The 27,592-nt window shown below is 36.8% G+C and overlaps 4 protein-coding genes and 1 pseudogene across 9 annotated transcripts; 2 read left to right on the forward strand and 3 right to left on the reverse strand.

Annotated features, from left to right (window-relative positions):
* The first annotated feature begins 33 nt into the window (after positions 1-33).
* On the forward strand, positions 34-8,306 carry LOC111284448 (uncharacterized; annotated as a pseudogene). Its single transcript, XR_016343058.1, has 3 exons — positions 34-1,051; positions 5,515-7,549; positions 7,799-8,306. The product of XR_016343058.1 is annotated as an uncharacterized LOC111284448 (transcript).
* Positions 8,307-8,790: 484 nt separating this feature from the next.
* On the reverse strand, positions 8,791-12,147 carry LOC111284912 (transmembrane 9 superfamily member 10-like). The gene is made up of 7 exons (XM_022874011.2): positions 11,825-12,147; positions 11,229-11,393; positions 11,031-11,140; positions 10,836-10,944; positions 10,628-10,740; positions 10,368-10,518; positions 8,791-10,261 (listed from the first exon to the last, which is right to left on the reverse strand). The coding sequence occupies exons 1-7, from the start codon at positions 11,933-11,935 to the stop codon at positions 9,104-9,106; spliced, it is 1,917 nt and encodes a 638-aa protein (XP_022729746.2). The 5' UTR covers positions 11,936-12,147; the 3' UTR covers positions 8,791-9,103.
* Positions 12,148-13,833: 1,686 nt separating this feature from the next.
* On the reverse strand, positions 13,834-17,630 carry LOC111284914 (uncharacterized). 2 transcript variants are annotated; one of them, XR_002689632.2, is made up of 8 exons: positions 17,301-17,630; positions 16,888-16,929; positions 15,421-15,503; positions 15,241-15,342; positions 14,911-15,125; positions 14,593-14,687; positions 14,133-14,513; positions 13,834-14,051 (listed from the first exon to the last, which is right to left on the reverse strand). XR_002689632.2 is itself a non-coding variant. In XM_022874013.2 (7 exons), exons 1-7 carry the CDS (start codon positions 17,440-17,442, stop codon positions 14,254-14,256), a joined length of 939 nt encoding a protein of 312 aa, XP_022729748.1. In that variant the 5' UTR covers positions 17,443-17,630; the 3' UTR covers positions 13,834-14,253. The 2 variants fall into 2 exon arrangements, 1 of the variants encoding a protein (XP_022729748.1); XM_022874013.2 differs by having other exon boundaries at positions 13,834-14,513.
* Positions 17,631-18,231: 601 nt separating this feature from the next.
* Positions 18,232-22,503, reverse strand: LOC111284913 (leucine aminopeptidase 1-like). Its single transcript, XM_022874012.2, has 10 exons — positions 22,107-22,503; positions 21,231-21,645; positions 20,947-21,141; positions 20,515-20,740; positions 20,000-20,126; positions 19,694-19,789; positions 19,470-19,547; positions 19,301-19,361; positions 18,666-18,853; positions 18,232-18,566 (listed from the first exon to the last, which is right to left on the reverse strand). The coding sequence occupies exons 1-10, from the start codon at positions 22,329-22,331 to the stop codon at positions 18,438-18,440; spliced, it is 1,740 nt and encodes a 579-aa protein (XP_022729747.1). The 5' UTR covers positions 22,332-22,503; the 3' UTR covers positions 18,232-18,437.
* Positions 22,504-22,720: 217 nt separating this feature from the next.
* LOC111286208 (uncharacterized) lies at positions 22,721-26,397 on the forward strand. 4 transcript variants are annotated; one of them, XM_089762871.1, is made up of 5 exons: positions 22,721-22,909; positions 23,030-23,090; positions 23,196-23,291; positions 23,495-23,849; positions 26,379-26,397. In XM_089762871.1, the coding sequence occupies exons 1-5, from the start codon at positions 22,760-22,762 to the stop codon at positions 26,380-26,382; spliced, it is 666 nt and encodes a 221-aa protein (XP_089618997.1). In that variant the 5' UTR covers positions 22,721-22,759; the 3' UTR covers positions 26,383-26,397. The 4 variants fall into 4 exon arrangements, with proteins under 4 accessions (XP_089618997.1, XP_022731804.2, XP_022731801.2 ...); XM_022876069.2 differs by lacking the exon at positions 26,379-26,397 and adding an exon at positions 25,190-25,309; XM_022876068.2 differs by lacking the exon at positions 26,379-26,397 and adding an exon at positions 24,229-24,469 and having other exon boundaries at positions 22,725-22,909.
* The last annotated feature ends 1,195 nt before the right edge of the window (positions 26,398-27,592 follow it).

The following is a 27,592-nucleotide window of genomic DNA, read 5'->3' on the forward strand; positions in this document are numbered from 1 at the left end:
ATGTTTCAGGCCCAACAAACACGGTGTATGTCCTGATATCCACCATGAAATGTGAAAGAGTAGAGAACAAGAATTTCCTCATTTCCACAAATACTTCTTCACATTCTGGGCAACTATTTTCCTTTTAAAGTAGACCGTAACCAATATTATTGCCCTTGCAATCTTAAGCTATGGTACTTTTTTTAGAAAAACAATCATCTTCATCCATCCGGGTCTTGTTCTTCTTCTTCACCCTGCTGCTGGTTTCTTCTTTCCATGTCTTTGGTTCAGTTTCTGTTTCAACTTTTTCTGTTCCTGGCACTTTTAGAGACGAAGCATCAACAAGACAGAAGGAAGCAAATGCTCTTCTAAAATGGAAGGCTAGTCTTGATAATCAAAGCCAATCTTTCCTGTCTTCTTGGGTTGGAAACGGCCTCTGCCATTGGATCGGGATCATTTGTGACAAGTCTAGAAGGGTCAGCCATTTAAACCTTTCAAGTTCCAGTTTGAAAGGTACACTGCATGATTTTAGCTTCTCTTCTTTCCCCAAACTTAATATTCTTGATCTAGGGAACAATTCTCTGAATGGAACCATTCCATCAGATATTGGTAACCTATCTAGACTAACCTACCTCGACTTGTCTTCCAATTGTCTTTCTGGAAATATTCCGTTTGAAATAGGAGAGTTGAGGTCTCTTTCAGAGCTTTATCTGGAAAAAAACATTCTGACAGGTTCAATCCCTCCTTCCATAGGAAACCTGACAGACCTGTTCTTTCTCTACTTGCACAAAAACAAGCTCTCCGGTGCTATACCTCAACAAGTTGGAATGTTGAAGTCCCTGTATAGACTTACTGTCTCTGACAATAATCTGGTCGGTTCTCTCCCTCCCTCCGTTGGAAACTTAAGCGGCTTATCTGATCCTCGCCTTCATAACAATAAAATTTCGGGGCCCATACCAAAAGAAATTGGAATGCTGAGTTCCCTTGATCAGCTCAGTTTGTCCAATAACAGTCTTACCGGTGAAATTCCCGCTTCTATAGGAAACTTGACCACAGTGTCTTTACTTTACCTTTCTGCTTGTTAGAAGATGTGTTTAAGACTACTAATGTGGATTCATGAATGTTGATTAGTTGAATGTTTCATGTTGTTCCTATTTTTTTGGTGTTGGTTATTTTTTTTGCTTAATCTTAGTACTATGATTTTATTGGGTAGTTATTAATTAGGCTTTAAATTGTAATGTTTCTGATGTTAAGAAATGGAACAATGAGTAAAATTTTTTTTGCTTCAAAAATAACAATATTTGGTATCAGAGCTATCTTCTTAAGGGATCTGTGTGTGAAATTGATACGTCATGAAAGTTGAAGGTAGTTTCTCCACAATTGCTCCGGCGGTGTTCGATGGAGACAACTATCAAATTTTGGTAGTACGTATGGAGACATAGTTGGAAGCTTTAGATCTTTGAGAAGCAGTGGAAGAAGATTATGAAATTCCTACACTTCCAAACAATCCCATCATGGCACAGATTAAAGCATAGAAAGAAAAGAAGACAAAGAAATCAAAGGCAAATGCCTACTTGTTTGCTACAGTCTCATTCATCATCTTCACTCGTATTATGTCTCTGAAGTCAGCAAAAGAGATATGAGATTATCTCAAGAATGAATATGAAGGAGATGAAAGAATTAAAGGGATGCAAGTCCTTAACTTGATTAGAGAATTTGAACTTTAAAGAATGAAGGACTCCGAGACGATTAAAGATTACTCCGATAGGCTTTTGAGTATCGCAAACAAAATAAAGCTTCTTGGATCTGAATTTACTGACTCAAGAATTGTAGAAAAAATTTGTGTTATAATACCTGAAAGATATGAAGCAACCATCACTGCCTTGGAAAATACAAAGGATCTGTCAAAAATTTTCTTAGCAGAATTGCTTAACGCTTTGCAAGCACAAGAACAAAGAAGACTGATGAGGGAAGATACAACAATTGAAGGAGCTTTGGCTGTCAAGCATCAAAATGTGGCCAAAAGCAAAAGAAAGAAGAAAAATGATTTTGAAGAAAATGGTGCAAGTACTGCATCAGCCAATGCAAAAGGAAAGAATGAAAATAAGAAGAAATCCTATTCACCTTGCCAACATTATGGAAAAAAGGATCATCCTCCATTTAGATGCTGGAAAAGACCTGATGCTAAATGCACTAAATGTAATCAGATGGGGCATGAAGCTATTATCTGCAAAAACAAAAATTTGTAACATGGTGAAGATGCAAAGATTGCTGATCAAGAGGAGGAGGATCACCTGTTCGTAGCTACATGTTTCTCCGGCATCGAATCAAGTGAGAGTTGGCTTATAAATAATGGTTGTACTAACCACATGACACATGACACATGACAAGGATCTATTTAGGGAACTAAGCAATGCAAACTCATTGAAAGTTCGAGTTGGTAATGGCAAGTACATAACTGTGAAAGGAAAAGGAACAGTTGCAATTTCAACTTGTTCAGGTACAAAGTTCATTTATGATGTATTATATGTCCTTGAAATTGATCAAAACTTGTTAAGTGTTGGACAACTAATTGAAAAGGGTTATAAAGTTGTGTTCGAAGATAAAAGTTGCTTGATTAAAGATGCAGTTGGCCAAGATATTTTCAAAGTAAAAATGAAAGGGAAAAACTTTGCTCTAAATATATTGGAGGAGGAGCAAACTGCTTTCTCAATAAAAAAAAATATCACTGAAGTATGGTACAAGAGGCTCGGGCACTATCATCATCAGGGGCTGCTGCAGATGAAATCCAAGAAAATAGTAAAAGATTTTTCAGAACTTGATGATCATATTCCAAACTGCAAAGCATGTCAGTTTGGAAAGCAAAGTAGAAAACCATTTCCTAAGGCAACATGGAGACATAAAAAAAGTTACAATTAATTCATACTGACATTGCAGGCCCACAAAGAACGTCTTTTTTGAAAGGTAGTCTTTAGTATGTTCCATTCATTGATGATTTCACCCGTATGTGTTGGATCTTCTTTTTAAAGTACAAGTCAAAGATGGCTCAAGTCTTCTGAAACTTTAAAGCCAGAGTTGAGAACGAGAGTGGCTATAGAATTCAAACTCTCAGATCAGACAATGGCAAAGAGTACATCTCTGAAGCATTCACTCGTTTTTGTGAAGAGGCAGGCATCTAATATCAATTAACCGCTCCATACACTCCACAACAAAATGGAGTAAGTGAAAGACGGAATAGATTCATATTGAAGATGACACGATGTATGCTACATGAGAAGAACTTGCCAAAGTAATTTTGGGTTGAAGCAGCAAATATTGCTGTTTTTTTGCAAAATAGGCTTCCCATAAGAGCAGTGAAGGATCAAACACCCTTTGAGGCATGGTATGGTTATAAACCATCTCTGAATTTCCTTAAAATATTTGGATGTTTGTGCTTCACTTATGTTCCATAGACCAAGAAAGATAAATTAGATAAAAGAGCACTTCCAGGCATCTTATTAGCTACAGCTCAGTTGCAAAAGCTTATAAAGTTTTTCAACCACAAATTGAAAAAATTATTATAAGCAGGGATGTGCACTTTATGGAAGATGAAGAGTGGAACTAGGATGATGCAAAAAAGATGGATCCAACCTTAAAAGAGCACAAGCTCAAGTTTCCTAGCATTGGAGATTGAAAGAATGAAATGGTAGATGACAGTTCTATCAGAGGTACAAGACTACTTTCTGATGTTTATCAAAGATGCAATATTGCTGTGTGTAAACCTACAAATTATGAAGAGGCCAAGCGGATCAAAATTGGATTGCTGCAATGAAGGAGGAGCTATTCATGATTGAAAGGAATGAAACATGGGAGTTGGTTGATCAACCCCAAAACAGAAAAGTAATTGGAGTCAAATGGGTGTACAGAACCAAGCTTAATGCTGATGGCTCAATCAACAAGTATAAAGCTAGACTCGTGGTCAAAGGATATGCTCAAATACTCGGTGTGGACTACTCAGATACCTTCGCACCAATCGTTAGACTCGACACCATCAGACTCTTACTTGTCGTTGTAGCACAAAAGAATTGGAAAGTGCACCAATTAGATGTCAAGTCAGCATTCTTGAATGGTTTTCTACATGAGGAGATTTATGTAGAACAACTAGAAGGCTATGTCAAGGAAGGAGAAGAAAACAATGTTTATTTTCTTAAAAAAGTACTTTATGGATTGAAGCAAGCTCCAAGAGCTTGTACAACAGGATTGATGAACATTTACAAAACTTGAGATTTGTTAAAAGCTTATCTGAATCAACATTATATGTCAAGCACAATGGAGCTGACATTCTTATCATCTCACTATATGTGGATGACTTACTTGTGACAGGAAACAACATAAGTATTATGGAGAAGTTTAAGCAAGAGATGATGGAGTTTTTTGAAATGACAGATCTTGGATTGATGACCTTTTTTCTTGGAATGGAAATCAAACAGAATGAACATGAAGTCTTCATCTGTCAGAAGAAATATGCCAAAGAGATTCTGAAGAAGTTTAAACTCGAAGAATGTAAAGAAATGAGGACACCAATGAATTCAAAGAAAAAGCTCTGTAAAGAAGATGGAATAGAGAAGATTGATCAGGCATATTTCAGAAGCCTGATTGGTTGCTTAATGTTTCTCACAGTAACTCGGCCTGACATTTTGAATGCTGTAAACATTTTGTCTCGGTTTATGCATTGTGCAAGTGAATGGCATCTCAAGGCTGCAAAGAGAGTGCTTAGATATGTCAAAGGCACAAGTGATTTTGGCATTAAATACACAAAGAGCAAAGAGTTCAAGCTAGTTGGTTTTTCAGACAGTGATTGGAGAGGTTTCATTGATGATATGAAGAGTACTTCAGGCTATTGTTTCACACTTGGTTCTGTTGTTTTCTCACGAAGCTCGAAAAAATAAGAAATTGTAGCTCAATCCACAGCTGAAGCAGAGTTTATTGTTGCAACAACTGCTGTTAATCAAGCTTTGTGGCTAAGGAAGATTTTAATCGATCTTAACTTAGAGCAGGAGGAAAGCACAAAGATTCTTGTTGACAACCAAGCTGTCATCGCTATCTCTCAAAATCTTGTGTTTCACAGGAAAACTAAACATTTTAATATTAAATTATTCTTCTTAAGGGAAGTACAGAAAGATGGAGCCGTTGTTCTTGTCTACTATAAAATAGAAGATCATGTTGCAGATGTTTTCACCAAGCCACTGCCAATTAGCAAGTTTAAATTTCTGAGGACAAAACTTGGTGTTTGCAGCTCCTAAAGCAAGGAGGAGTGTTAGAAGATGTGTTTAGGACTGCTAATGTGGATTCATGAATGTTGCTTAGTTGAATGTTTCATGTTGTACCCATTTTTTTGGTGTTGGTTATTTTTTTTGTTATTCATGCTGGTGGTCATGGCTTAATCTTAAGACTATGATTTTAGTGGGTAGTTATTAATTAGGTTTTAAATTGTAATGTTTTTTATGTTAAGAAATGGAACAGTGAGTAAAGTTTTCTTTGCTTCAAAAATAACAACACTGCTAACAAATTTTGTGGTTCAATTCCTCACGAAATTGGAAGACTTAGATCTTTCATTGACCTTGAATTGGCAATGGCAAATCTCACTGGGTTTAATCCCTGCTTCTATAGGAAACTTGAAAAACTTGTCATATCTTTACCTTCACCTTAACGAACTTTCAGGGTTTATTCCTTTCTAATATTGGAAACTTAACCAATCTCATTGAATTATTACTACAATGCAATAAGTTACATGGCTCAATTCCTTGGGAATTAGGTAAGCTCCGATCCCTTGTTGACTTAAGGCTGTTCAACAACAGCCTCAGTGGCTTCGTTCCGGCAGAGATGAATAATCTTACAAGTCTGAAAGTTTTTCTACTCTCTGAAAACTACTTGATTGGCCATTTACCACAACAGGTGTGCCTTGGTAGAGTACTTGAAAATTTTACTGCACATAACAACTATTTCACAGGTCCAATCCCCAAGAGCTTGAAGAATTGTACCAGCTTACACAGAGTTCGGCTTGAACACAATCAACTTACCGGGTATGTATCTGAAGATTTAGGCATATACCCGAATTTGGACTATCTAGATTTGAGTGATAATAAATTTAATGGTGAGCTGTCATCAAAATGGGGTCAGTGCCACAATCTAACAAGCCTAAGGCTCTCAAACAATAATATCTCCGGTGAGATGCCCGCTGAACTTGGAAAGGCAACTCAGCTACAAGTATGTGACCTTTCTTCAAATAATCTAATTGGGGGCATTCCAAAGGAACTGGGAGACTTAAAATTGTTGTTCAACCTTATGCTGAATGATAATCATCTTTCAGGCAGAATTCCTCAGGAAATTGGAATGCTATCTGGTATTCAGCGTCTTAACTTGGCAGCAAACAACTTAAATGGCTCCATCCCAAGAGGATTGACGAAGTGTGAGAAACTCTTGGAACTGAATTTGAGCATCAATAGATTGAGTGGAGGAATTCCGTCTGAGTTTGGCAGCTTTTCTTTCCTTGAAATTCTTGATCTCAGTCAGAATTTGCTGATAGGAGAAGTACCAAAGCAAATTGGCAACTTGAAAACTTTACAAAGGCTTAATCTCTCTCACAATAAGCTCTTGGGTCATATTCCATCAACTTTTGATGATTTGTTAAGCTTAACTTCTGTTGATATATCCCACAATCAGTTGGAGGGTCCTATTCCAGACAATAAGGCCTTTCAGGAGGCTTCATTTGAGGCTTTCAGAAACAATAAAGGTTTGTGCGGAAATATCACTGGTTTGGAATCATGCTCTTCAAATGTAAGCCACAAACTTGACCAGAAAAAGACAAACAGAATTGTAATTGCTACTGTAGTCCCTATTTTATGCACACTACTTCTTGTATGTGTTGTCTTTGGGATTCTTTCTTCTTTCAAACCAAGAGTGAGGAACACTGAGAACACGCCAGGGACAGTAGTAAGTGATAATCTGTTTACAATCTGCAACTATGATGGGAAAAGGATGTACAAAAACATAGTTGAAGCAACTGAAGAATTTGACTCCAAATACTGCATTGGAGTTGGAGGATATGGAAGCGTTTACAAAGCACAATTGCCAAATGGTCAAGTAGTTGCTGTGAAAAAACTTCACCCACTTTCGGAAGGTGGGGTGGCAGACCAAAGAGCTTTTAACAGTGAGATTCAGGCCTTGACTGAAATACGCCATCGCAATATTTTGAAGCTTTATGGTTTCTGTTCCCATCCTCGACACTCAATTTTGGTTTACGAGTTCTTGGAAGGGGGCAGACTGGAGAAGATCTTAAGGACTGAACAAGAAGCAATGGAATTTGATTGGATTAAGAGGATAAATGTTGTTAAAGGCATGGCTAATGCTGTGTCCTATATGCATCATGACTGCTCCCCTCCTATAGTCCATCGTGACATTTCAAGTAAGAATATTCTGCTAGATTCAGAATACGAGGCTCATGTAGCGGACTTTGGCGCTGCCAGGTTTGTAAAGCCTGACTCATCCAATTGGACCCCCTTTGAAGGCACTTTTGGTTACACGGCTCCAGGTATGTTTTATTTTCTTCCCATCTTTTTCTTCTTTTATTATTGGTTTGTATTCTTGCTCTATTGCACTTTTAAGCTGCAATTGAAGATATTAGATTACAAGATTTAATGGAATGATAATGCTAAGACAGAAACCAGACAGCATTGAATTTGGATAAGTAAATTGTTCTACACAAGCTGAAGTCATAATGCCAAAGATATTAATGCACTTGAGTTCTTAGTGTTTCTGAGCAGATATTTTTCTTTTGTAGAGCTTGCTTATACCATGCAAGTGAATGAAAAATGCGATGTCTTCAGCTTCGGGGTCGTGGCATTGGAAACACTCATGGGAAGGCATCCTGGGGATCTCATATCTTCTTTGTCATCATCATTTTCTTCGGTCTCTCCTTGATGTTCATCATCAGCAACCGTCAATCATTTACTACTGAAAGATCTGTTAGACCAGCGTCTTCCACTTCCTAGGAAACAAACAGCAGCAAAAGTGGTCTCAATTGTAAAACTAGCCTCTCTATGCTTACATGCCAGTCCACAATCTCGACCAAGTATGCAACAAAGTTTCTGAGGACCTGTCAACTCAGAATCCACCCTCATTGAAGGAGTTTCAAGCAATTACGTTAAGCCAACTGCTTGATTCCAGCAGTTATGCATCCTGAACATGAAATTGCTCCCCTTTTTTCCTGTTATTTTTCTGTTTTGGTTCTGCGTTTCCTTCATTTCCCATATTTCTATCACTAGATGTTCCATGCTTATTTACTTTTATAGTTGCATGTTTAATTTACTAAAAATTTTTTAGTGGTTAATTCAATAATCGACCTAGCCAAACCCCTGTTATTTATTTCCTTGCATATAAGCAAAGGGATCCGTGACGCAAAGGTAGCGCATCTGACTCCACATCGTGTTGATTAACGTCCGATTCAAATCCCAATGCCTTGATATCTTGTCTTGATCCATAAAAAAGAGAAGTATTATTTCATGCTCTCTTTTTGGTCCAGCTGAGAATGCTTTCCAAGCTTAAAGGACAAGTCTCGATGGGTTGAATGCAAGGAAATCTTGTCAACTAGTGCTAATGGTTGTCTAAATCCTTGAATGCATCGGCCAAAAAAAGGTCATAGGCTTCCACGATTGAATCAATTCATACTGCCTATAGACAGCTCAGATATGAATTGATAACTTCCATTTCTTTTCCTTAAGAACACAGATTATGAATTTTTTCTTGACAGAATTGCAGGATAAACAAACACTATTAAAAGTGTGAATACAAGAATTCTTTCATTTCTAGAATATGCATTGAGAACAGATTGCTTTAACAATCTCTCCAAGGGTCTTATACAAAAACAGTAATGGAACCAATTAAAAAGTTAACTAGTAACTGCCAAAGAACCTGTATGAAGAAGCCTAAAAAAAAATTAACAATTTCTATGATCAAAGATTCACAACTGAACCCAAATGGAAACTCCACGAGCAAGGATGCCCTGCATTTCTGATTCTTTTTGGGATAATTTTAGCATCCCCATGATGAAACAAACTGGCAATTTTCCTCAAGTTGCAATAATAGATCAATCAATCTTCACTGATGAGTAGATGAGCCTTGTGAACCAGAAACAAGCATAGAAACCAATTGTACCAGTCAGCACGAAGAATGCATAAGATACGATCAACATGTACCCAAAGTACAAAACTCCAGATACTGGCTTCGTGATCTCAAGCTTTGTAAAGAAGTAGAAGGCAGCATAGAGGAATAGGTAAAGCGCTGAAGAACCCGAAGTCAAGTATGACCTCCACCACCATAGATAATCCTCACTGCACAGCTGGAAGTAGCAGAGTACAACTGTGATCTCGGCACAAGTGACAATAAGAATGACAAAGACAATGAAGAGGAAGCCAAATATGTAATAAAACTGATGCAACCATATTGAAGTGAGGATGAAAAAGAGCTCAATAAAGACAGCGCCAAATGGAAGTATGCCCCCAATTAGGATGGAGAAGGTTGGGTTCATGTACCAAGCTTGTTCTGGAATTTGCCTTGGGATCTTATTAGTTTTTACTGGATCCTCGATTGCTGGCTTCTTAAAACCAATATAGCTACCCACAAAAACGAGTGGGACTGAGATGCCAAACCACAAAAATACCAGAGCAAACATGGTTCCAAATGGCACCGCCCCAGAGGATTTCTGGCCCCATATCAGAGCGTTCAAGACAAAGAAAATAACAAAGAGAGTTGCAGGGAACATAAACGCCGTTTTGAGTGTGATTTTCTTCCATTCTGTTCCCTTGAACAGCTTATAGAGACGAGCCGAGGAGTATCCAGCAAACAGGCCCATGAAGACCCAGAGTAGAAGCATGGCTGTCATTAACCCACCTCTATTTGAGGGGGACAGGAAGCCAAGGAGAGCAAAGATCATGGTAACAAGAATCATACCAAAAAACTGAACCCCTGTTCCCACATATACACAGAGTAAGTCAGAGTTTGTTGGAGTCCTGAAAACATCCCCATGGACCAGCTTCCACCCGGTCTCCTCTTGGGCTTCTTCTTGGGTTTCAAGTTGGTTGTACTTGGAGATATCCCTATAAAGAGTTCGCAGCATGATCATAGCCACCATCCCTGAGAGGAAAAGTACAATCATTAAAGAATTAACAATTGAGAACCAATGGATCTGATCATCAGCCATGAGAAGATAGGTATCCCATCGGGATGCCCACTTTACATCACTCTCCTGCAAAATGACAACAAGTAGCAAGTTGTTTAGAATGATATAACATCATACACGCTAGCCAAACTGTAACAAGTGGCATGGCATGCTCATTTTGCAAAGAGCTGACCTGGAATTCAACATCATAAGTAAATATGATCTCCTTATTTTCTTCAACCTCTTGAGGAGATTCAGAACTAGTAACAGCACGTTTTGCATGGGGATCACAGGTTGTCAGACGGGTCTTCTCATTCCACTCACCCACATATTCGTGTTTAACACTGCATTCATCAAAATGATTAGCTAAGAAATATAGAAAATAAACACAAATGGTAAGAGAAATTAAAGGTAACAGATATGCCACTGTCATAAAGAATAAAAATTTTTAACCTGAATGGTTTGACCTCAAATCCAACAATTCTTGCAGAATCTGACAGTGGATCCTTGTGATATTTGACTGCAAATGTCAAGTGATTATGGATAAAATGTTTCTCTTCCTTGCTCTGCAAGTACAAACAGCAAACCAGCATTGCTAGCACCAGCACATGGCAAATATTAAAAATTATTCTAAAAAGATGCCAATCAATCTATCACTTACCCCAGCATACAGTCCTCTGAGACCAACATGATATCCATGCTGATACACTACAACATTTTCCAGATCAGGCCTTCTTATGGGAACAACCAATGGAAGGTTATCCAAAATCCTGTCACAAACACACCATAAATATCAGCAGCTAATCAAAGAAGAACTGGAATACCATAAATAAGATTTCCTGAATGAGATCCTTACATGTTAACTTGATACTCATCATCGATCTTCTCCTTGAATGCCTTTGCAGTTTTTTTGTCAAGAATTTTACGACATACAATATTGCACATTTGTGGTTCTCTCATTTTAAACTGCAAATAAATAATCCTGTCAACCACAGAAAAACCAAAACACAGTAGTAACGAGACGTAAAGAAATGATTTTGGAGTCCAAACTCACCACATAAGGAGAGTTTTCGATTCGATCACCACGGAGGACTTCCCCAAGATTCTCTGCGCTGTCAAGTATGTGCTCAGGTTGACAATAAGGTAGGGAATAGTAGGAATAAGGAAGTTGTGTTTTAGTTGAAGTCAGCTTATTCACTTTCACCAACAATGGATCCCCCTGCATAATTGGAGAAAAAGGAACATCAAATAAACTACATTAAACCATCACTTTAGTTGAATCAAAGATCCTGGAGGTTGATCATTGAGCATGAAAGACTCGGTGAGTTTTAATCAATGTTCAAATTTCATAAACATTCTTCCAAATTTAAGCCGAACTGACCTGGAACTTATCGTATTGATAATAAACTAGCAGCTTGAAACAACGGAAAGATACAAACTTTAAAACTTATCAGACTAACTTCCATAGAAACATCATATCCAAATTCATTAAACCAAAATAGCGATTCTAGAGATCATAAAACGCAGATCTAAATAAAACCCAATAACAGAATGGAAAATCCAAGTCAACCCAAAGATCCAAAATACATGATGATGATGATCCGTACATTAACATAACATACATGCACGCATGCATGTCAGGAAACTGACCTTTTGGAAATCTTCAGGGGCAACACCAGGGAGGTAGAAGCAATGGGTACGAAGGAATAAGAGACCAAACAAGGAGAAGAACCATGCGACGTGAAACCTATGACCCGCCATGGGTTTTGCCCCGGATCTAGATCCGATTACCCGGATTCCCACTTTTCCCTGTATTGAAACGAAACTAACAAAGAAATGACCTGCTTTGCCTTGTAATTGGTGTCGTTGAGTTGAATTTTCTTGTCTGTGACGGAAGAAATAAAAGAGAGAGAAGGGGAAGGTGGTTTGTTGGGAAGAACGAGACAAGCCTGGGAAGTGAAATATATGTTTGCAGAGGGGCCTCCCTAGGCACGAACCGTTAGATTTAAATTCTCTGATTTTGATGTACGGTCTTGATTTGATGAGTTTACTTTGATGGTGACTCCATGGACATTACGGTAAATTTTGTTCTTTTTGGGTCAATGATTTCTTCATTGTTATTTGTTTGTTACACCATTTCTCATTGAATCTTCAAAAATCAAAACAATATTTTTCTCTTTGTTTAAATATTTATAAGTCATTTATTAAAAAGAAAAAGAAATGGAGAGCCATATGGTTTTACATGTGCTTTGAGTTTGTGTCAGTCTCATTGTCAGTCTACATTTAAAAACATGAAGAAATTATTAACAAAGAAAAACTTGCAAATTGAGCATTGAGGAACCCATTTTTTATTTCTCATAAATGAGATTAGAAGCCGAAAGAAATAATTCTTATTATTTCTATCAAATTTTCCCGGAAAATGGAAAATTGTTTAGACCTCTAAAACGTGTATGATTTCTGAAAACCCTTTTTGCCCCCCCACACCAAACAATGGGATGCAATGTAGGTGGTGAGAGTGACCTCCTAACAATGGAAGTGGCAAAACCCATAATAATAATAATATTACAGCTTGATGTGGAGTGGTCCTTTTACATAAATAATTCTTTAAGCCATGGAGTTTCTTGAATTAGGTTTGTTTTGATTTATTTGAGCATCATTTTTGGTTTATTGAATTTTCTTATAAAATATTTTATTGTTTAATGATTGTGAAAATAATTTTATGTGATGAGATTTAAATTTTAAATTTATTAAATAATATTTATTAAAAATAATTATATAAATTAATTTAGTTAAACCAAAATTTTAAAATTTTATTGTTTGAAGTCCTACGCAAAGCGAGCCATGATCTTGACTTTGTTTTCTTACCAAATAATAAGATCATCATTATTAATTATTCTTGTCATTAATATATCTTAACTATTTATATAAGCTCATCAACCTCAAAGACACGTGGGGATTGTTCTGTTTATTCACAATAATCAAAACTAAAATACAATTTTAAATTATTGTTAAAGAATTCATGACGTATTGTACTTATATGTTCAAGTTGGTCATTTATCAATCTCTAGATTAGGTATGATTTCCAAGTGTGCTTAAGATGTTGCATCTAACTTGTTGTTTACTTGACAACTGTGATAAAGGTAAAACATTTTCGTCAAAGGCAAAAAATCTCCCTTCCCTAACATGAAATCTTCTGTCCTATTGTCCCAAAGTTTACTGATTTATAAGTGTTTTAGTAAATTCATTATCATGCTAAATATGGTTTTTTCCTCTGGGTTTCAACCTCAAAACTTGTTGCCCTTAAATTCATTACTCAAATCTGCTTGTTAGAAGATGCATCCACCAATAGGAGGAAAATTGTTAGTTGAATCTGTTACTCTCAAATTTCAATATAAAGGGGGTTTTCACCTTTCAATCATTGAAGAGAGTAACATAATCATAAGTTCATAACCTGAGCATTATTTAAGTCTTTTTAGTTCAAGTGCAAACCCCCCCTGAAATTCTTGGGCTAGGTTGCAACCCTCAATCCCAGTTACATTCTAGACTCTATATTTCAAATATTCTTGGCATAACGTGTAGAGGATGATACATCAAGAATAACCCATCAACTATAGCATAAGCTGCATGCTGATGATTAAGATGATAGGATAGAGACTATATTCAGACTAGCAACAAAATTTCTGCAAGTTAAAAGGGGTGGGTTTCTGAGCTTAAGGTTCAGCAACCTAAAACAACAGGTTATTTCCAGAACCAAAAGAATAAAATTCAAAAAACCAGCAAAGGTTCACAATAATCAAACAATCGCAAGTTCTTTTCCGACATATGCCCCCTTTACACTGCCAGTTTGGCCCATTGCCTGGCCAGCTGGAATATATACCTGAAAACACACAAGCTGGAATCAGTTTGAAAATGCCTTCTTACCTTCTGGCCATGAGAATTCAGATGACAATGTCAACACCTGAAAATACTTGTAGAGCCACAAATGATTCATGATTGAGAAAGACCTATATTCCCATAAGAAATGACAATCTGCCGAGTTTCAAAGAAGAACAGAGCGTAGCTTACAAACAAATAGCACTCTAATTTTCCTCTTGTGTAAGTGTAGGTGGTTCTATCAATCTCACAGTACGTGGAAGCAGAAACTTAGCAAATATAGGATAGTGAGAGGATGGGTAGTAACCATCCATGTTATCATTGACCACTTCGCATAAAACAGGCATCAGAGATCTACCCCTGAAAAGAATCCAGTCTATGTGTAGATCCTGGGTTTGGCGGTCCCAGCAGAGGCAGAGTGCTCTAAAAATCAACTTAAGGAATTCAACAGCTCCCTGCTTGTCACCTGAAGGCATGAAATCATCATTAAGTTCAAGCATCATGAGACCTTACTAACAGAGCAGCATTTGGAGAAAGAAGAATACCTTTGAAGCCGTGATAAGTGTGTATAAGAGAAACATTTTTCCTCACCCGGGCATTAGGCCACACATCCCTCATGTCTCCCGCCACACCATGCTCTCTAATAAAATATAATAGAAACAGGCCAGTAGCAAAGAAGTCAGCCTCATATCACTAAGAAGATTAAAGTGCTGATACTCTATTCAAGTAAAACTAATGGAAGCCACTTTTAAATTCACTGCCATACAAAAGAAGACAACTGGAGTGGAGGAATCCCCTAGTTTGTTTATTTGAAGATACATGTGTTATGAAACAGCTAAATGGTTCTGTACCAAACAAAATACCTTGATCTCCCAAGAAGAAAACGCCCTGTTGTCGATTCCTTCTGTGTGTTAAATCCTCCACAATACACAACCGGTAAGCTAGGAGGTAAGGATGCAATATGTTGCCATGTAAGCAAAGCACTTCGTCTACGAGCACGAGGATTGAACTCATCCATGTTAGTATTTACTACCTGAAATGAGAATCCTGGCGGCTCAACTCCTTTAAGTTGAAATGTGTGGGCATCATGTGAAGGAAACAAACCAACACAATGGTTTTTTATGAAGTGGTAACGGCAACTGGAACTTCATTTAATAGTAGATTGAAATAGTAATCTAAATAAAGAAGGATATAGCCCATGTTGCAATACATGGAACTACAGAACCCCATGCTGTGCTCCCAGGGACAGAAGGTGACTCAGACAACCAAAAAGTTCCACCTTCAATCAGCTCTACCTTCAATTAATATGAAAAGAATGTTAATACACTGTACCAGAATATTAGATCATAAAAATCAACAAACTACTAAGATACCTTCTCCTTGTCATAGAAGATTGTACAATGTTCATCTGAAGTGTCCTGAGGCCCTTTTCTTGATATTCCGAACTGATCATAACCTATAGATCATCAAAAACCAAATCCATCCATGTTTAGTATGAATTAGGAGGCTTGCACAACATAGAAAGATAAGATAATCATATTCCATTATGCCAAATTTGAATCACAAAAAAATCATGTTTGAAACAAAATTATTGGTGAACATGCTATAACATGCTATCTTGTTGGTAGGGGGTAAACACAGTAGAAAAGGGAGAGAGCCACAAATGACATACAGTACAAGGTGAAGGATGCCCCACCGCCAAAACTGCAAACCTTCATAATGATGCATAAGAAGAAATAAATTATGACTCAGGACTCATGAGGCCCGAATGACCCAACATGCAAATTTAACTGCAAGAAACTATTTGCCAAACAATCTGAAAACACCAAGCGAAGAAAAACTATCTGGCATTTCTATTCTGTATGCACAAAAATAAAATGAAAATTGTAGAGTTTATGTATTTTCCCCACAACTCTTGACTGTTGCACTACTTCTATATCATTTACCTTCAAGCACGAAGGTGATTAGATATTCCTCAGGTTCCTTTCAATCTTTCATGCTCATCAGAGTGTCTATTCTTAAACATACTTCCCTTTCTTGTTTCAATTTTTCTGTGGTTAGATGACACACTTGGTGAAAATGAAAATACCAAATGCCATCATAGGCCTTTGACCCTAGAAAAAGGAAGGGAAAAGAGAAGGCAATTTACAGCTTACCCCATTGTGTTTAGTGGCGCTCTTAGTCCATGTTAAAATACATCTAATGTTTCATTCCTTTTACATGATATGCTAATTGGGTTTTTTTTTTTTTTTTTTTCCACTTAGGTGCCTTATTTTAAACTTCTTTGAAAGAGCATTTACTTGAAGATCATCCAAATGAGCCAAATCTTGAATGCTTCATTTTGGAAACACATATTCAAACATGCAACTCAATCCAACCATATAGACATAAATTTTAAAATATCAGATAAGTATGTGTTTCTGCTAATCTTCAATCAGAATGAAAAAGATTGAATTCATCCCAGCTTTAATACAATATCTTTCCACCCCTTACGGCAGCAGCAACAACAAAGGTGATGCATAAATCTAAAACTCTCAATCTCAATATCTTCTGTAGTTTCAACATGCATGCAGATTTATCTATCCAGCACTAATGCCTGGTTCTGGCACTTCAAAACCTAAATGATGCAGAACAAATAATCTAAATCATTTCATGCGAGGTACGAGGGCATCAAGTACTAAAATGAATATCTAATATTACATCGCTCTCATCATCCACATATAAGTACTAAAGTTATGGCAAAATTTTAATCCTTCCTAGTTAGGTATAAGTGTATGATTTAAGAGTTTAACATTAGGTGAATAGTTCAAAGGTTGAATGATGATTATTTGACAATGTACCTGGCAACCCCTGCTGAAGATAATCCAGTTGAGATTTTACGCCTGAATGCAAATAACAAAAACAAAGGAAAGAAATAAATAACAATAAAAAAAAAATAGAAAGTAATGAAACTCAATAAAATCAAGCCAGATCAAGCATATCAAGAAAAGAAACGGAGGGCCCCAAATTACATAAACCAGCTTGAAACAACCCTCAAAAACAACATTTTACATTAAACAAAGTTTCGATTCACCAACCAAGCATTTTCAACAGCAAAACTCTAAGCACCTTCTCAAAGAACAAAAACCAACCTCCAAAATTCAAATCAGGAAATACCCAGATCACTTAAAACAATAAACCATAGGGACAACAAAGATCCAAGCATAGATTAAAAAAAAAAAAAGAATGAAAGAAAACTTAATGAGAGTCATACCTTGTTGAGTACAAAGAATGATGGGGGAGTAACTAGTGATGACACTTATGCACAAATCCCTCCTCTTTTCCCACGAATTTGGGCTGTCTTCTGATTGGTCTTCAAGCAGATTAAACGTCATTACAGTCAAAGACACACTCATTTTTGAATTCAACAAACAAGAAAGAATTTGTATTCTTTCTCCCTTTGAATCTATTGTTGTCTTCAAAAACTACATGATCATTGATCAGATAACAAAACCCAGAGTCAAAAAAGGAGCTAAAAAAGGTTGGGTATATTCCATGCTTGTGAGTTTGGTTGTATTGGTTAAAGTGTGAATTTTAGCGGTACAAAGAAAAAAAAGATTTGTGAGTTGAATGTTTAAGAAAGAAAAAGAGACAAAAGCCAAGGGAAGCTCCTAATTATGTCTGAACGGAGACAGCTATACACTTTCAAGTATTACTGCGGAGTTAGGACATACGAAGTTGTTTGTTTTTATTTTTATTTCTTATATATATTAAAAAAAAGAAAAAAGAATGTAAGAGGCTTTGACCAAATACGTGCGAGGCTTGAAGCCTTGAACGTTGAAGCACTTGCCGAGAAGAAAACGATGGATTGCGTGAGAGTTTTAATTTTTGTTTTTTCAATCTTTGGTGGCTTTTCCAGGTTTTGCGGTCCTATCCAATGACCTAAAACAAACAAAACAAGCATAGTGGAGTAGTAAACAGGAAGGAAGCTTGCCTTACCTTATCATCTAAAACATTGTGAAATTGAGCAAAAGAATTTCAAAGATGATGCAAACCCTTTCATATAGGGAGGACGGGACAGATTTTTCAAATTAGAGTTACTTTCTGATGTGTGAACAGAGCAAGTCTTGTCCTCTAATGTCCACTTTTTTTTAAGGCCTGTGTTTATCCAAGTTCTTCACTTAACCATAACATAGGCATCCAAGTTAGAACACAATCATCATAAAGCCTGATAAGGAAATGAAAGTTACTGGTACAGATGAAGCTGATTTAAAGTTTTTTTAATTAAAAAAGCATATAGTTGTATAACTTCACTGCAGCAACCTTCTTCATCAGAACATGTTTTTATTCATGCAACATATATCACAGAATCCATCCCCAAAGTTGTCACCAGCATGCTCTAAGCTTTCATTTAAGAAGAGTTTTTAAGAACCCATTCCACCAAAGTTGAGACGCCAAATCCAGTTGCCATACGCGTCTTATCATTCCGGGCAGGGCCAGCCACGTCAATGTGCATCCACTGTACTTTCTCATCAACAAACTGCAAAACCATAGCTCAACAATCAAATTCAGCAAAAGTTTCCATCAAGGAGATTGGACTATCTTTGTGTGTGTGTGTGTGTGTGTGTAAATCACATACCTGTTTCAAGAACAGAGCTGCAGTGATAGCACCACCTTGCCGACTGCCAGTATTTACCATATCAGCAACTCCTGATTTCATTGATTCCCAATAGCTTTCCTCTAGTGGCATCCTCCAAAATTTCTCACCACTGACCTCTGAAGCTTCCAATACCTCCTTTGCTAGATCATCACTGGGAGTGAAGACGCCTAAAAAGGAAAATGGTTTCCAATGAATTGACAGTGATGAGATAGTACATGCCAAATAAGGAAAGGACTTCTAAACTGATTGAGTAACAACCAATAAAATGATGAATGCAATGGCCTTCTAAACTGACTATGAAGCAGGAAAAGGACTTTCAATGGAAAGAAGAAACTTGTATGCAATTATTACTATTAAAGTTTCAAATTTGAATGTTTACAAGGCAAATGAAGAATATAATTCATAACCCCTACCAAATATGTATGTTTATGTGTGCATAACATTAGGATATCCTCTTGTTTCTCCAAACTTACTTGTCATTCACAAAAAGGTCATCATAATTATTAAAAATAACAAAAAAATTAAGTTCCCAATACTTTCTTCCAAAACTAACAAAAGAAACGTTTGAAACACTATTTTCCAAGAATTGTAGAATTCATATGTCATGCATGTACCTGCAATTGAGGGTCCAAGAGCAACAACACAAGCCCCGGTTAGTGTTGCCAGGTCAACTATCTGCAAAATAAGTTAACATAGTCTTAAAATGCAATTCTGATTACCAATACAAAATAAGCAATTTAGAATTGCCATCACAAATTCACAATGTGCAGCGTTCAGCTTTACCTTCTCAACACCCTGGTTGCAAGCATATACCAGAGCATCTGCAAGTGTAAGCCTGCCTTCCGCATCAGTGTTATTAACCTGCAATCAGTGTAGTAAGCAACAAATTATTTATTAAAGACAATGAAGAAAGTCAAAATTAACCCAGTTATAAATGTCACGGTACCATATAATTTACCTAAACCTTAATTTTCCCTTTTTTTTTAAATCAAAATCAAACAGTATACCTCGATTGTCTTTCCATTTGAAGCTGTGATAATATCTCCAGGTCTCATACCTGTTCCACTTATCATGTTTTCACAAGATGCAACAATAAAATGAACCTGCATTTTAGGAAATTTACTAAGTGACAAGCTAGATTCCATGCAGAAATCGGAAAAGCAATTGAAAATGAAGGGACAACTAAAACACAATAAGAAAAGAATACTCATCGTTTCCCCAACCTTTCAAAATATAACTTTAAAAGGACACAGAGAGAGAGAGAGAAAGGTGGAGAGGAACAATAGCAAAATGAGAGCAACCAAACAACTTACCTCTACTCCAGAAGGTTTGATTTGCCCAAGGGCTTTTGCAGCACCAAGAACCGCTGCAGCACCTGCCATGTCAGTTTTCATGCTCTCAATGGAGCAACCAGGTCCAGTCTTGATATTGTAGCCACCACTAAGAACATTTAAGACAAGTATTCAAAACCTAGAAATACACCGCTGGTATAAAAAGGAACAAGGGACATAAATTCCAACCACTCATGTTGAATAGATGCCAATTGCATTAGGAAGAAATTTTGGTCAAGTTACACATGTATAGGTGCACATGGCAAGAAGTGGAAAAACGGAAATTGAAATTCCATGTTTACTGGTAAAACTTGACATGTGCACATAAGCACTTATTGAGGGAAGAACCTATCTCTTTATTTATGGCATTGCACCACAAACTTGAGAAAAAAAATATGCAGGCATCTCATCCCTGTCCTTGTTTTATTTCCTACAGTAACTGAATCATAAAATATCTTCTTGCTAGAATATGTCTATGTAAGTATATAAGAAATTACCTGTCAAAAGTCAATCCTTTTCCAACTAATGCTAACTTGGCTTTAATAGGTCCACTTGGGGGTTTGTAGCACAAATGGATGAAATGAGGGGGATTTGCAGATGCTGCAGCAACTCCCAGATAAGATCCCATCTTCAACTCCTTGCACTGCTCTGCAGTCAAGATGTTTGCAGATAGAACATTGCTATGGAAGAAAGCTATTTTTGAAGCCTCTGCAGCTAGTGCAGCTGCAGGATAAAAAGATGCATTAGATCAAAATTTAAGAATTATCTAATCTTTCTTAAGAAAACCAATTATAGCTCCACCGCTGACAAGTTAGAAATTCAGCTTTCTAATTATGCCTTCAAGCATAAAACTAAATAATAATCATCCTTACAATTAACCAAAAAGCAAGGATTATTGATGAAAAAGCAAGAATAATGCTCGTACGAACCAGGGGTAAGTACATTGGCTGGTGAATTCACAAGCTCTCTTCCAAATATTATAGCAGAAGAAACATCTTCAGCATGCTTGAGCTTCTTCTCCAACACCGTTCCAGTTCCAAGACCAAGAATATCTACAGATTTAAGCTGTGATTTCTTTGACTCTGACTTGTATCTATTATCTTCATATATTCCAAGCATCGTCCCTATGAGAATGCACCATTCAACAAAGATCAACTTCAATCTTTGGAGTAACTGCAACGATCAGGATACTAAGAAATCATAAGGGCATTACCAGATGCTATTGCCGAAGCAGTACTGAGCTTTGACTCATTTGAGAGGCCTTCTGAAGAGGCAAGGACGACAGCCACACTATTGGCTTGAGCAGTCTTTGCGGCTGCAGCAACAGCCTCACCAAGCCCAAGAAAAGCAGCTGGAGATGAAGCTGACTGTCCAAGCCCAATCAAACCAACCCTTTTGGAGCCAAGGCCGGGAAGTCTAAGAACTGTCGACTGGCCAGCTTTCCCTGTGAAATCCTCCTCAGAAGAAGCCTCAGCCAAGAGACCACCCAACAGGTCATCTAATTTTTTCAAAATTGAGTTTTGAAACTTGGAGTTTTCATCCTTGGTCATGTCTTTCTCAGTGACCCCAACTGCTAGTATGTCTCCTTTCCATTCTGCCACATCGATCTCTTTTGCACCAAAAGAGATCTTTCCAGCATTTTTCATAAAAAGGCAACAACCATTTAGTATTATTTTTTGGTATTTCACCAAACTAAACACACACAAACAAAACAATCTTTACATATTAAGACCAAAAGTGAATCCAAGAATCTAAGTAAGATGATCTTATCCTATGAATATTAAAAACTGACAATGTTTAGCCAATCTTTACTCCAAAATTTCAGAATTAAGCCTATACTTGTCAATCCAATGACATTCACATCAAAATATAAACTTCTAAAAACCCTTTAAAGAATCAATCCACAATCAAAGGTCAAATCTTAAAAAAAATTTTTATCTCCAAACAATTAACAAAAAAAAAGTTCACTCTTTTTGAGAAAGATAAATACCCCCATTAGCAAAAGCTCAAAAATTTTCAACCCAAAACTTTCAAACAAACCCAAAAATTTTGCTTAAACCCAACAGAGGAAAAAAAAAAAAAGGCTCACCTTGGGGTGTTCGATGTTGGCTGGCTGAGTAAGGCCAAGAGTGGAGCGAGCTATAGTGTGTACCATGAACTTGGCTCTTCGAGAACACAAAGGAGCAACTGCAAAAGAAAATCTAAGACCAGATGAAGACCGTAAAGTGGTGAAAAACAAAGAAGTAGAAGGAGAGTGACGGACAAATGAAGGTAAAAGAGAAGTAGCCAAAGACGCTACAATGGTGGCGACCATGTTTCAGTGTGGGATAGTCTATGTATTTATATTGAACCTCTCTTAAAAGGCCAAGCACTTAAGCTGATGGGAGCATTGACATCATTTTCTTGGGCATCTCATCTCATCTATCTTCCTGCTTGCTTTCTTGGGTCCTTTATTCCTCGCTCCTTAGCTTTGTTGGCCTTTGGGTAAAGGTTTTTTCCTTTTGTTGCAAGGTTTTATATTCCAACGTTCCTTGTATCTCGAGTCCATGGGATTTTTCTTTTCCAACCAAAAACAGGCCTAAAAGAAAGCCCAAATATTTAGGCCCAACTGACAGTACCCTGTATGACGAGCCTTACACGTGCTCACCGATAAAGCATATTTTCCCAAATTCTCTTTCTTTTCCGCCAAGCTAAATCAAAAGCCTTATAAGAACCCCATCAGCAGCACAAGCGACAAGAAAAATGAAAAAAATGGTAGGAGCGAATCTGAAATCTGAGACAATGAAGCTGATGGAGAAGAGAAGCGGAATGGAAGCTGAGATGAACGCTATCATTGAGCAGCTTTGTCAGCCTGGGGGTCCAGGTCTTTCTGGCAACCTCGTCGATTCCCAAGTATTCTCCTTTTTCTTTTTCTTTTTCTACCCATATTTTTTATTTCTTTAATTTAGTTATTGGGGCTCAGATTCCTATTCCTTTTCATTTCCTGAGATTAGGGTTTTTGTTTTTTTTCAGGGGTTTCCTCGAGCTGATATTGACATCCCAGTTGTCCGAGCACAACGACAGCGTCTTGCTGGTATTACCCCTTGTTTCATTTTTATTATTGTAGAATTAGTGCATTTGAGAAAGGTTAGTGTCAACAATGTTAGCGACCTTTTTCTTTCTCATTTTATTTGAGCAGAATTGAAAATTGATCACGAGGGAATTACAGAGAAAATAAACGTTAATATTCAAGTTCTGCATTCATCAAGACTCACTTCAACCCCTAAAGATTCAGGTTAGTAGCTCAATTTTTTTGCACCATTTGCTTAGATAAATGATATTGTTGCTGTAATCTGTCAATTAGCTTATGTTTTCGCCTTCTTTGGAAGTTTAAAAAATAACCTTTACAAAACTGGTGCTACAAAAATAAAGGGTAGCATCTTCCACGCCCAGGAACTTTCTGTTTTTATTACCATTGATTTGGCTGTTACTTGATAGGCGTTGAAATGAATCAAAACGCATCAGTTGTCAGTGCCGATGCATCTGCATCCTTGCAAAACCTTGTTTTGAGAGATTCTCCGAGTGCCAATGATTTGGATATGATTTCTAGCCCACCGTTCGCAATGGTTGATGAAATAGCTGATTCATCCCCCGCAGGAGAGGATGGTTTACAACTTGGAGACCAGATTGTGAAATTTGGTAATGTGACGGCCGGTGATAATTTGCCACAAAGACTTGCTTCTGAAGCTCAGGTCAATCAGGGTCACCCAATACCTGTCAGAATTATGAGACAAGGTGCATTAATTAATCTAATGGTGATTACTAGAACATGGCAAGGCAGGGGTCTTCTAGGGTATGTCATACCTTCTTTATCTCCTCATTAGTAATAGGTTTAAATTACAGATCACATCATGTTATCAGTACCTTGCTTTGAGATTGTTGCTCTGGAAGCAACTTAAATTAGTGACAAATGACTACTATCAGTTCCAAGAAAATGGTTGAGGTCAGAATCATGATTGATCCTGAACAATCATACTGGAAGTTTGGAATAATAATATACTTACGCAAGCATGTAGGAAAGACAAATGGGGCTTATATATTATCGCTATAGTAGACTTAAAGAAAGTTATTGCTTTTCTTGTGCATGAACTACAAAGCGAAATGGATTGAATGCTGCTGCGTATTTGTTCTTGAATATTTACTGATTGGTGGTTGACATTGGATTATTGCAGATGTCATTTTCGTATCATGTAATTTTGGCTCATGAATGGAGCAGAATATGGCAATTTGGTTGCTTTTATTCATCTGTTGTAAGACAATGCTCAGATAGCCATGTTGGGATGACTTCCTTTTTTTTCCCTGTCTATATAATATATATACCTTGGACACTTGGAGGATATACCAAATATTTTGTTTTTAAATGACTCCTGTGTTTTTATTGCACCCTTAAGATGTCCATTATTACTTTCTTAATAGCTTTTAGATGGATCCTTTAAATGTTCTCTCTCTGTGCTGTGGAGGTAAAGGAGGGTTACAGCTGTTATTGTGTCACTTAGCCCTTACAACTCTAATCAATGCCATTATGAGGATGAATAAAGTCAACTTATGGTAGGTGTTCCAAAGTCTTGGGTTTTGGGAGAAACCGCTGCCAAACCAAATCTAAATGTCTGATGGCTGATTTTTCAATTAGATGATTGATCAAATTGTTCTTGAAAAACTATTCTTCTGGGTAGAAAGCCCCCATTATTGGCTGTTGAGTTTTCTAGATGGATCATGGCAAACATAGCACATCACAAATAGCTTGTAAACTTGAAATTGAGATTGTCGGTCTCCCTCGAAAGCTTTGAATGTACTTGCTTGGAGATCTGTTGCTTAAATATGGGGTAGCCGTTATTGGCCATATACATACATGCATGCATGCATACATACATGCATACATATATATATACATATACATACATACATATATATATATATAGATGTATAATGGGGTAGCGGTAGGAGAGATTCTATCCTGAGGAAAGGTGGCAGGATTTGGAAAGACAAAGGACCAATTACAGAGTCTATAAACCTTTGCATGTAAATTTGCAAGGTTGATTTTGATAGCCGAGGCCGACATACAAATCAAAGTATTGGAGGGTTAAGATTTACTGAGTTTGGTTTGGTTTTAATAATTTCTTTAAGCTGAAACAGAATCCGGAATGAATCATCATAGTCAAAATGAAACCAAATCGAGAATGATGGATGGTTGAATCAATTTGCGGATGAAAGTGGGAAAAGGACGTATGAATTTATGCAGTAAGCGCGTTTTTACTCTAATCAATTAAACTCGGGGCATTAGCCGTTTCTGGAAGTGTGTAAACAAAGAAAGGTAAGAGATTCGGGATACTATTAAGTAGGTAAGCCCCACCCTCCATCCCATCCATGTCATCCAAGAAAGTCTCCAAGATTTGATACTTTGCCCTGATTGAGTCTTTGATTTCAAGAATGAAATCTCCCCTTTTTCACCCCACTCGATTAAACGCAGGAAAGAATATGCCTTGCTTTTGCTTTTCAAGTTTTAAAACTCTTTCTTTCACCTCTTTTACTTTGATCCTTCACTTTTTCTCTTGTACTATTATATATGCTTCATTTCATTTAGATGGACGGTCCAAATGCAGCAATAGTATATTTGTCAACTGAATGGCAAAATCAAAGTCCCGCTCCCGCACCAGGTCAAATGCCTACCCCATGTAATTTATAATTTACTCTCTTTTAGGTCTACATTAAAATCAAGGGCATGGAAATCTAATGCAAGTGTTTGGTAAGAAACTTGGTTCCTTCCCCATGTTTCTCGGTTATGGCTCCCATTTTCGCATTCACTTCAGTTGAAGAAAAATATAGCATTAGAGAAAGAGCAAAGGACAATCAAAGGGATAGAATAGCCCAGAAGGGGTAAGACAATAGTAGTTTGTATTCTATTAGTTAATAGGTTACTAGGTTCCAAATTCTATCATCTTTGGTTTTCATATGTATTCTATTAGTACTAGTTTTCTTAAAACAGTCATCCTATGATTTTTTTACAAAGAAGATCAAGATTTATAAGAGAATTAAAAAAAAATGAAAGTGTAGGAATCAAACTTCAACTTTATTAGAATTTTACTCGTAATAAAAAATAAATTAATCTTGCTTTCAATTTTACTAATTTTTATATGTATGCAAGATAGTAAAGTCCGAATGTGACATAAAAAAAAATAGGTTCATCATATTTTACTTATTTTTATTTATGAACAATACCCTACACCATAAAAGGTCTGAAATATTAAACCCAACTTAAAAAGTTGAATTGATTAGACAATGGAGAAGATTACTCACCTAATGCTAATTGCTTTTTCTTTCTTAGATGAAATGCTGTCATATGGGTAAATTGGACTGGTAAAAAAAATCCCCTTCAGACGTTGCTCAAAGTGGATTCAGGCATGGATTAATACTCAATGCTATACACTTATCATGGAAATGGAGATGCAAATACGACTGGTGATAGCAAGAATTTTCCTCTTTCAATCGGTAAACACAGGCAAAGGTTGAGCATTTTTTTTATTTAATTTGTCTGCTGAAACCCAACGTTTTTTATGAGCCTTTTTGCTTAAGCAGAGACAGATGAGTCTGTCAACGAAGCCTGAAGCTGTCACTCAAAAACTCAATTAAGGGAGCGATTTCCCTGCCTGGGCCAGTGGCCTGCTTGGGATAGGTACACAATTAATAACCATTGTCTTTCTTGCCAAACGTATCTGCCAACAGAACAAAAAAACGGGATTTACTTTGGTCTTTGACAGGATCGGGTCTCAACTTTCAAATTAAAATGTTATACATCAAACTTTTTCCCATTGAAAATCAACATCCATGAGATAAAAATAAGCAGACTAGATTCAAATCAAAGTCAACTTCAATTACAGTTTGCCTGCATTTCTTTTTTCTTCTTCATCTTGCAACCATGGCCATGGTCTTTGATGGTCTCCTAAGTTGATTTTTATAATTCAATCTTAAGCAAATAAATTATTTCCCTTTTCATGGCATCTTCTTCATAAACCAGTATCAAACATTAAAAAAAACAAAGTATCCAATGATTTTTGTTACACCAAACCTTCATTAAGCTATACATATAGATACTATTGTAGAAAAAAAATGGATTCAATCTATGATTTGATCTCACTAACACCCACAAAAAGTCAAATCTTGTTAATATCAAATTGTTAATGTAGTAATTAAAAATCTTCTTATCAGAATTTGTTTTCTTCTCTTCTCATGAGCATCTAGTGCTTAAATTAAGACAAATGGCATAGCATTTTTAAACTGAAAATCTAGCATCCTTATCCCACCAAATGTATTTAAAAAGAAAAACAGTAACTTTGACATTTGATTGAGTGGAAACCTTATTTCTTACCAGCAGTGGTATAATATAAGAAAAGAAATCTCAACTAAAATATAAACCCTAAATCTCAACAAAAATATTTTAAAAAACAGTCCAAAAAGTTACCGGGAATACCAGGTAATAAACCGGTCACTCCCAAATCCCAAATAAAATACTGTAAACAAAAGGCCAATCTTTACTTTTCT

Source organism: Durio zibethinus, chromosome 6 (assembly GCF_047325235.1).
Source record: "Durio zibethinus cultivar Kanyao isolate XHJ-2024 chromosome 6, ASM4732523v1, whole genome shotgun sequence".
NCBI lineage: Eukaryota > Viridiplantae > Streptophyta > Magnoliopsida > Malvales > Malvaceae > Durio > Durio zibethinus.